This window comes from Trachurus japonicus, chromosome 7 (assembly GCF_045865225.1).
Source record: "Trachurus japonicus isolate A0001 chromosome 7, Traja_1.0".
NCBI classification, from domain to species: Eukaryota; Metazoa; Chordata; class Actinopteri; order Carangiformes; family Carangidae; genus Trachurus; species Trachurus japonicus.
In genome coordinates, this window is record NC_140913.1 from 491,850 (window position 1) to 501,849 (window position 10,000).

Consider the following 10,000-nt stretch of genomic DNA (forward strand, 5'->3'; position numbering starts at 1 on the left):
CTTCCTTTTCTGCTGCTATGTGCTCTAACACAAGAAAAATGCCACAGGAACATTTGAAAAGCACGAAAAACACGATTTTCATGGGAGGGGGTCTTTAACCATCAAACTCGGACTGACTGACTCTGACTCTGTTCATTTTCCCAGAATGCCGAGCTCCTGAGCAGCCTGGAGTCTGCGTCCGTCCGGATCTTCAAGCCTCCGACCTTCCCGACCACCAACCTGCGCTTCCAGCCGTCCGGTCCGCAGCAGACCAGCACGCCGCCGGTCTCCGGCTTCGGCTTCGGCCCCGGTCCAGACTCCTGCTGTCATCTTCCTCACCATCCTCCTCCTCCTCCTGCGGTGGCGGCCCCTCCTCCCCCTCCTCCTCCTCCTCTGGACTCCCCCCGCATGGCCACCATCCAGGAGGACCCGAGCTTCGACTCCCACCTGGACGAGGAGGCGCTGCAGGAGGCGTTCGGCCGCCCGGCGCAGCGCTCGGAGCAGCGGCGGCGCTCCTTCGAGGACCTGACGGAGACGAGCGCGGTGAGTCGCAGCGAGAAGGCGCTGATGTTCCGGCTGCAGAGGCAACACCAGATCGACACCAAGGAGACGCAGTGCTGAGGGACGGGACGGGACGGGACGGACGGGACGGACGGTGCCCGGTTTGTCCCGCTCACGTCCTCCTCCTGTGCTGGTTTCACAAACTTTTACGACTTATTTTATTTTTTATTTTCTTAAAGCGGCTCCGTCCTGAAGCCGCCGCACTGACGCTTTGTTGCTGCAGCAGATCTCAGTCTGATCACATCGAGACACATTCAATCAGAAAAACGTTCTTAATGAATTTAATTACAATCAGAGTTCAACCGATTATCGACCGATATTTCCCTTTTTTTTTTGATAATCGATATCGGCCGTTTTTTTTTCACCGGTAACCAATAAAATAAATGTATTTTTAAACGCATAAACGCACTCCTTTGGCTCTAACGAAGCCGTCTCTCTTGGCTGTTTAACAATGTCCCAAAGGTTTTCACAGTGAACAAAACAGAAACAAACTGTTGACTGTATTCAGTCTGATCCCTGGTGTGTTATTTTTAAATTCTGACACCAAAGTTTTCATTTTTACTGCAAATGAATATCGGTTAAATATCGGTTTCCTTGATTACTAATAATCGGTATCAGTATCGACCCTGATAAAACCATATGAGTTGATCCCTAATTATAATAAGAGAAAGAAAAAGAAACAAAACGTCTCCTTCCAGTCGTCCTCCTGTGTGGTCAGACCGTGGTTTCAAATCGCTGCTCCGTCCGTCCTGCGGACACGTTTATTTCTGTTACATAAAGTCGTCGTTCACTTTTATAGCTGAAGCCCGGCTCTCGTTTTAGTTCCCTAAAGGCCAAATGTAACGCTTGTTGTAGCTCAGTCATCAGTCAAACTGTTGCTGAGTTGAACTTAATGTTTTAAAAAGGTTCAACTTCAATGTGACAATCGTTTATGTGCACGAGTTTCTGTCTAATGAGAGAAAAACATTTATTTCTAACTGACGCTATTGAGACAAAGTGTTTGTCACCAGCATTTTATAGAAACAGCATCAACACAACATGTTGTAATAATGGATAATGTTGTTAAAAGCTTTAGAAATATTATATATTTTATCACAACAGCACAAAAAATGCCAAAGATTTGACGTTGTCAACTTCTAATTTGTGGTTATTTGATGTGTTTTTTTTGTCTTTACATCAGAATCAATTGGTTTTTTTTTACTGTGTGATAGACTAATTGATTAATTAATAGTCAAAATGATTATTAGTTGCAGCTTCAAAAGGTCAAAGTGCACTGAGAGTCAATGACACGTGCAGCTGCCAAATAAAAAAACAGTAAAAGTCAAAAACACAGAGGTCAAAGTTTTATTTTTAAGGATCAAAATGTTTTTATATTCTATAAATGATATTAATAAAGTACAAATAGGGTTAAAATAGGTTTGGAGAGTTTAAAGGGTTAAAAAGTGTTTCTGTTTTAAGACTCAGTGGGAATCGAACCCTTGAACGTGACAGTGTTAAGTGCCTTCAACTCGACCCACTGAGCTACATGACACCGTATTTTATATCACATAAATGTTCATCATCTCCTTAAAACCACTAAAACCTGTCAATCAATTTTATTTACTGTGTATCACATCTGCAACAATAAGCTGATTAATTGGTTGAATGTTGATCAGCAATGAAACAAATAATTTAAGTCGTTTTTCAGTCAATAATTGCTTTTAAAAAAAATTGTGATTGATAAATGGATGGCTCAACTGTTTTTTTTTTAATAATAAATTGAATATTTGATTGAAGGGACTTTTGATACATTTTAAGTTACATTGGGCATTTTTTTTTTTTACTATTTTGTAAATTTTTATAGACAAAATGTTAAATCACTTAATAAAAATAAAGGAAAAACTTAAAACTTCAGTATAAAATTGTCCTAACCTAAACAGTTTTAAAACACCTCCCTGTTATTGTATTTTATCCTGGTTTGAGGTCAGTTATCTGAACATTTCACCTGTTTGTTTCTTACTGTACGAGGGCAGATTATTATTATTACTGTGTGTATATATATATCTTTGTATAAAATATCGTTGTGTTGTTGCTTTTGTTGCTTTTATTTTTGTGACTGTGTCTGTTTTTTTGGGGGGGCGGGGGGTAAAGACACAGATGTTAAACTTCAGAGTGTTTTCAGCTGTTTGGTTTGTGTCACTCGAGCTGTTTGGTACCAGAGTTTATTCTCATCACATGTTTTTACTGTGTCAGATTTATTTTGTGGTAAGTTTTGTGTTTTTTTTGTTTTTTTGTCGATTGATTGAAGCCATATTATCGTTTTAAATGTTTATTTTTGACATGTCAGAGCTCAACGTGCCTTCTCTTCTCCTGTGGTATTCAAATGCACTTGTCAGTATTTTTAATATTGTGTCTATCTGATACTGTGTGTGTGTGTGTTGAGTCCTGTACACTGTGATGTGTGTGTCTGTGTGTTATGTACATGCTGACGATCGTCTGTATTGATCCAATTAAAGGTCGGTTGCGAGTCATGTTGTTAACGTCACTGTGTCGTCGTCGGACTGAGGCGTCCGCTCAGTCTGCCCTTTCACAATAAAACGTTCTACTGTCTGATTTAAAGTGCTGATCGATAAAGAGTTTTTATTGATATTCTGATATTTTATCAACTCACGTTTCTTCCTGAGCTTTCAGCAAGATCTCATGGTTCTCATTAATGGATCATTATTTTGTTTTTTTTTTAAATATTCTGCTTTAATGTAATTTATTGACTATTTTAATCTCTGGTGATTTTATTTTTATATTTTAAAGCAGAAGTAAGTGGTCCGGTCGTTTTCGCTAATGCTGCGTTCCAGGCAGGCTTTTGAAATCGTAAATTACAGCTTCAAGTCACAACTTACGACTTTGTAGCGTTTCAGGCAACCCACTCGTGTTTTTCCGACCTGTTTTACCGGTGAAAGTCACTATAACGGCCACTCGTAACTTCCGACCGGTGAACTCGTACCAGATCGAACTGGTACCACTTCACGGTCGGAAAAATACGAGTTTCCTTGAACGCACCATAACAGTCCTCGTCCCTACGTCACCACATTCACGGCGTCCCTTGGCTGCACACACAGCCCTGCATGCCGTTCTCTCTCCTCATTGGATAAAAACTGTAGGATACGATAAATGTTTTCTCCTCGGCTCAGAGCAGAGCAGAGGGACTGACAGACCCGTGTTTCAGACCAAACACTCTATGTAAGTGATTGCTGTCGGAAGATATAACTATTTAAGACTTATATTAACACAAATATATCACTTACTTCTGCTTTAATCTAAAAATATCAATATTCAGACCAAGATGAGATCGACTTGCATCATAAAAACATAAAACCTGTAGCCAAAAAATATTAAAGTTAGTGTAAAAAAGAAAATACTCTAAATTATTTATCAATAATTAAAATATTTTGCAGATAAATTCTTGTAGAAAATCTAAATTAATGAAAGTTAAAAAAAAAAATTCTGCCTCCAGTTTCTAAAATGCAACAATTTTCTGCTTTTATTTAATAATACGAACATTTTTGATGATTTTAACCTTAATTTTGTTTCATAGAAAACAAGATGATTGATAAATTATCTGCAGTATTGATGATGTCGTTGTTTCACTCACATTAAATCTAACTCACTTTTTTATCTTCGAGGACAGAAACTCAGTGACCCTCTCTCTCTCTCTCTCTCTCTGGACAAATGTTTATTTTCCTTGTGAAGAACTCAAACTTTTGTTTTATAGACAAATCAAGTACAAAAACAATCAATCAATAAAGGTATTGGTGGTCCGTCTCCTGAAGCCGATTCCTTTGGAACCAAGTTTCCAACGAAGAAGCTGGAAAAACTCAAAAGTCCTCGAGTCAAAGAAATGAACGAACGAACATCTGCATCGGTCCGTTATCGACCGATTATTGCCGATCGATCGATACTACGAGGACTGAAGAGAGTGTGACAGAGAAACGTCAGTTCATCGTCCACCGCTACATCACCGACGGCAACGCGCTGCTGCTGCTGATGACATCACAGAGGGGGCGTGGCGTGAAGGCGGGGCTCAGGGCGTCGTAGAGACGGTGGACGGCCACTTCGACCATCTCCCTCAGAGAGTCGTCGTCCGCGCAGGTCACGGCCTGAGGGTCAGAGGTCAGAGGTCATCATGGTGTTATCAGCTGATTATTGAGTATTGATTTATACCCAGGGTTCCTACACATTTGAAATTTCCAAATTCCATACTTTTTCCAGACCCTAATTTCCAGACTTCTCGGTAAAAAAATTCAAATAATTTGTGATATTTGAGTAAATAGTTGTGCATTATATAAACAAATCATGCAATTAATCATTTGTTTTCATTATTCTGAATGTGTAGGGGAGAGCGGGGTAAGTAGTGCCAATTTTTACTTAAATTGCCTTTAAAGCAAGGGGATTATAATAATGCCCCCAACTAATATTTAAGCAATATATCACTCCAGGCCGGGCCGAACAACGCCCCTTAGCCGTGGTATAATGAGCATATACCACGGCCTGGAGTGATATATTGCTTTTATAAAACGGTTACAAATAAAGGCAATATAAAAGAGGGATACGCAATCAATTTCATGTAGTTTTATTCAACCAGAAATATATTATCCAATAAAATAGCCTCACTGTGAAAAAAATAGTCCCACCTCTCCAGACGTTAGCTCCAAATTAGCTCTGCATCTCGTCTTTTCCTCCGCTTTTTTTCAGGTTAATGTCACTGCTCAGTCCACTCTACCGTTGTTAACCGTCCCCGCAGGTGAAAGTTCACCTCAAACATGTGAATTCAACTACTTTAGTCCGTTTTTTAACATCGTAAAAACATCAGCTGTGTTTGGCTACGGACTGCAACAGTCCGTTGTCATGGATACATGACAACAACTTCCATTCATACCAGTCATACGTGCCTGACGCGGAGTGATAGCCTACGCTGTGATAAGGTTTTAGAATAGTAGCCGTGGTATATGCTCAATATACCACGGTTAACAACCAATCAGATTGCGGGATTTCACCTTTCCGTTTTATAAATGTACATATAGTTTAGGATGTTGTGCATCCCTGGGAACAATCACTTTGAATCTTAAATCAACTGTTTCAGAAATATAGCTTTAGAAAAAAAAAAAAAAATCTGGCACAACTTGCCCCCGGTGCGGGGTAAGTTGTGCCATTGGAGAGAATTCACTGGGGTAAATTGTGCCATTGATAATTGAAGTAAAACAGATAATTTTAATCTCACAAATGTTAATGCTATATAAAAGCAAGACATTCAATACAAAATTAAAGCCAGAAGCGGCGATGATCGGGCCCTCGCTTGTCCCCATGTAGTCGTGGAGGCCTGAGGCAGGCTGGGGGCTGTGGCACAAAGAAACGCCATGTTTTGTTCATCCACCAGACTACGAGCACAACCAGACTGGGCAGGTGTGTTCAGGGGCGGTCCCTCATCACACATGTTAAGTTTCAAGCGAATCCGTGCCCACTGCCATGTTTCTCCTATACACAGACAGCACTGCCACTGGCACAACTTAACCCAGGCCCCATGGCACAAATTACCCCACTCTCCCCTATGCCATTATGTTACCAAATTATTTCCAGGAGATTGTAGCTATAGGTAGCACATACAAAAATAATTAACCCAGATAACTTCAGATCAGACCAAACCCAGATAAGTATTAAGTATTAAGCCAGATCATTTCCATACAATAATTTCCATTTTCCATACTTTTCCAGACCTGGAAATGTATAAAATCAAATTCCATACTTTCCCATACTTTCCATACTTGCGTAGGAACCCTGTAAATACCATTATGATGAACCAGACGTTAAAGGGATAGTTCAACATTTTGGCAAATTCTCCTATCACCATAATTCCCTTGGTCGTCATTAGTCAACTAATCATGTCACGACTTCCTGTATCTGGCCCTTCAAATTAAAAGCCCTATAGCCTTTCATATACAGTTCAGTCATATTGATTTTGACTATTTTAACAAGACACGGCTCCAAATGTTTGTTTTTTTTCCTGCGAACAATCGACCATTGAAATTTTGGTTGGCTAATGATTTTTTTGGTCAACCATAGAGCACTGGAAAAGTGAGTAACGACACGCATTGGTCCAATGGAAGCGCCTCCTGATGGCGGAATATGGGTTTTGCAAAAGCGCCCAAGAACTGACATCTCTGCATTGTTGGTGAATGAGCAAGTGTGGTATTTTCAATAATTTAAGGACATTTATAGATCACCCACGTTAATAGCATCATTGAGGACCCTTTACAGATAAATATTAACACATAGGCAACACACATACATTGGAGTGAATGAGTTTTCTGGGCGCTTTTGCAAGACCCATATCCTGCCACTCGGGGCGCAAAACCCTTACCACGGGAGTCAATGGTGGTGTCGTTACTCTCTTTTCCAGTGCTCTAGTCAACCAGTGCTTGGTCGACTATTTGGGGGCAGCCCTATTAAATTCTGTGCAAAAAGATGTTGAAACAGTTTTCAATAAAGTAGTGAATTTAAAAGTACATGGGTTCTGTTTTGTTTTTGTTTTTTAATCGTGGTATCGAATTAGTATCGAGAATCGTGGAAATTCACAGGTATTGGTATCGACTACTGAAATTCTGGTATCGTGACAACCCTATACTGTAGGCGAATTTGCCAAAATATTGAACTATCCCTTTAATGTTCGTGTATAGAATAGATGTCAGAAGCTGGACTCACTCTGGTCTCTGGGTCGATGCACGCCGTGACTCCGTCCACCGTCACACTCAGGCTTTTACTGTCTTTGAAATTCACGCAGTCGTCCCCGAACATGTCGCTGAAACAGAAAAAAAAACATTTTACCAGGTGAAAACAGAAAATCTTTAATCTTTATCTTCATTTAAAAGTTTTATTCTCTTATATTTGGATCAATTAGGTTTAATTTTAACTTAAAAAGTGTCAGATTCTACAGTTTTGTCCGATATTTTAACCATTAAAACCATTTTCGAGGTGTAGCTACAGGCGTTCAGACTCACTGCAGCATCAGCTCCAGTCGCTCGACGAACAGCTCCATGTCGAACGTTTCCTTCCTGCCCTCGTGGACTGAAACAAACAAACAAACAAACAAACAAACAAACAAGCGTCAGTAAAGTTTCTGTTCATCAGTGAAATTAAAATAAATTCCCTCGTGATGCGTTCACTGACATTTCTGGGCGGTGGGGTTGGACTGGACCTCCAGGATCACCGTGGTGACGGCGTCAGCGTACATGTCGTTGAGCGGATTGGCGACCCACTGAGACGAGAACATTTTCATTATTAATAATTTTATTTCAGTTATTTATTGATTTATAAATTTTATTGCTGCATCAATTAGTTTATCGAGTTTTTTACTTCAATTGTCTGTTGTTTTTACATTCTTCTCTGTTTTATTTGTGTTGAGATTTTTGTAGTGTTTGAAAAAGTGTGATAAAATAAAAAATTGTCATAATTATTGTATATATCTGTGTAATGAATGTATTAACTGGCTAATAATGTATCTGTAACCAGGTCTGAGTGAGATCTGTGTCTAAAAACATAAATAAAATTATAAAATATACAAAATAGTTTGAAATAAACATGTAGAACAAATACTGAGCATTAATAAAACCTGACTGCAGCTACATAACCATGTCATAAACTGTATATTTAATGTTTCTAAACTGGTTTAAATAAAAACGGACGTGTTCGTGTGCTCAGAGTTAATAAAGTTTTGATAAACAGGTGAGTTTTAGCCACTTCAGGCGACATGTGGTGGATGATGAGTGTAAAAAGTGTCGTGTTGCGTTCGAGTGTCCGACCTCCAGTACGACCATCCCGGCCTCGTGAACCAGCGTGATGCTCTTAAAGATCTTCACCGTGATTTTCTCCGTCCCCTCGACCTGCTCCACGTCGCCTGAAACACACACACACACACACACACACACACACACAGAGGAAACAGGAAGTTACAGCTTCTACTGCAGCATAGATATATATATATATGTACTGACTAGATGCCGCGTTCCTAGGCAACTCTATTGAGTGGAATGCGTTAACGCGGCGGCCATCTTGGTCAGGGGGAAGCCGTGTCTACTTACTGCACTAGTCAACAGAGGCAGACGTCTATTAACCATTAAAATCGCCATAACTCACCAAATATTCAACCGATTTTCAAGCCGTTTGGTTTATTATAAATGTCAGACATATGTTTATGATACAACAACAACAAAAAATCTTTGAAAAATTTTTATAATTTTTTTTTTATGTATTAAACATACACTTACATACTCAGACACACACACCCACATGCATAAACACACTGAAATTAGTTCTACAAGGGTCCGACCCATAGACTGTAAAAAGAATGGACGTAGCGTCCGTGACGTCACCCATTGGTTTTGGGGAGTCGTTTTTGTGACTCCAACATGGCGGCCTGAACAGCGCCATGTTGGATTGGCCGGCCGAGAACCCGCCCACTGGCCTCGAAGCAGCTGTCCACGGAGCTGCTCGGACCTGTCACTCAACGTTTCCGCGCCCTAATTGGCCAGAATTTTAACCTAATAACAGTAAAACGGTAGAGTTAAAAAAAAATTCACCCCCCTCAGAGTGTGTGCTGGGATAGAAACTATCGATTGAGACCAAAAAACGTCCTGACACCAGGCTTTTAACATGTTTATTGAGGATGTAAAGTCGGCGATTTTAACATGGGGGTCTATGGGGAATGCTCCCTTCTGACACCAGCCCCCAGAGGAAGCCGAGGGGATTGCAGTTTTTTGAACGCGGAAGTGAGCTTCACTTCTCAGACCCACAACTGCCCCCTTGGTCCGACCGGGTCTGACTGCTGGTCAGACGTTTATTATGTCTATGGTCAGAACCCCCGGACCAAGATGGCGGCCGTGTTGACGTACGCTGAGAAGCAGAACGCGGCATCTAGTCAGTATATATACTGTATATCTATGCTACTGCAGGAGGAGGAGGAGGAGGAGGAGGAGGAGGAAGGAGGAAGAGGAAGAGGAGGAAGAGGAGGAGGAGGAGTTAGAGGACGAAGGGGGCGGAGCCAACTCACCCGCGAGGCTGCGCAGCTGCGTGACGAGCAGCGAGATCGGTCCAGTGAACGGGATCGCCTGAGTCTGCTTCACCGTTCCCATGGCGAGGTCGGTGTAGTCTGAGGAGGGAGGAGGAGGAGGAAGAGGAGGAGGAAGAGGAGGAGGAGGAGGAAGAAGAGAGGAGGAGGAGGAGGAGGGAGGAAGAGGAGGGGGAGGAGGAGGAAGAGGAGGGGGAGGAGGAGGAGGAAGAGGAGGAGGAGGAGGGGGAGGAGGAGAGGAGGAGGAGGAGGAGGAGAGGAAGAGGAGGAGGGGGAGGAGGAGAGGAGGAGGAGGAGAGGAAGAGGGGGAGGAGGAGGAGGAGGAGGAGAGGAGTCAACTCTGTTAGTCACTCCATCGTTCATGTC

At 41.5% G+C, this 10,000-nt stretch overlaps 2 protein-coding genes across 2 annotated transcripts in view; one reads left to right on the forward strand and one right to left on the reverse strand.

Moving 5' to 3' along the window:
• LOC146983892 (piezo-type mechanosensitive ion channel component 2) overlaps window positions 1-10,000 on the forward strand; it is a 151,013-nt gene that overhangs the window by 63,954 nt on the left and 77,059 nt on the right. The gene's annotated exons all lie outside the window — the stretch shown is intronic.
• LOC146983893 (cleavage and polyadenylation specificity factor subunit 3-like) overlaps window positions 4,527-10,000 on the reverse strand; it is a 20,864-nt gene continuing 15,390 nt past the window's right edge. The window contains exons 10-15 of the mRNA XM_085783000.1: window positions 9,617-9,715; window positions 8,370-8,464; window positions 7,738-7,825; window positions 7,569-7,635; window positions 7,273-7,369; window positions 4,527-4,673 (exon numbers count right to left, since the gene is read on the reverse strand). Of these exons, the coding sequence (XP_085639126.1) occupies window positions 4,527-4,673; window positions 7,273-7,369; window positions 7,569-7,635; window positions 7,738-7,825; window positions 8,370-8,464; window positions 9,617-9,715 (593 nt within the window). The remainder of the gene's footprint in view (window positions 4,674-7,272; window positions 7,370-7,568; window positions 7,636-7,737; window positions 7,826-8,369; window positions 8,465-9,616; window positions 9,716-10,000) is intronic.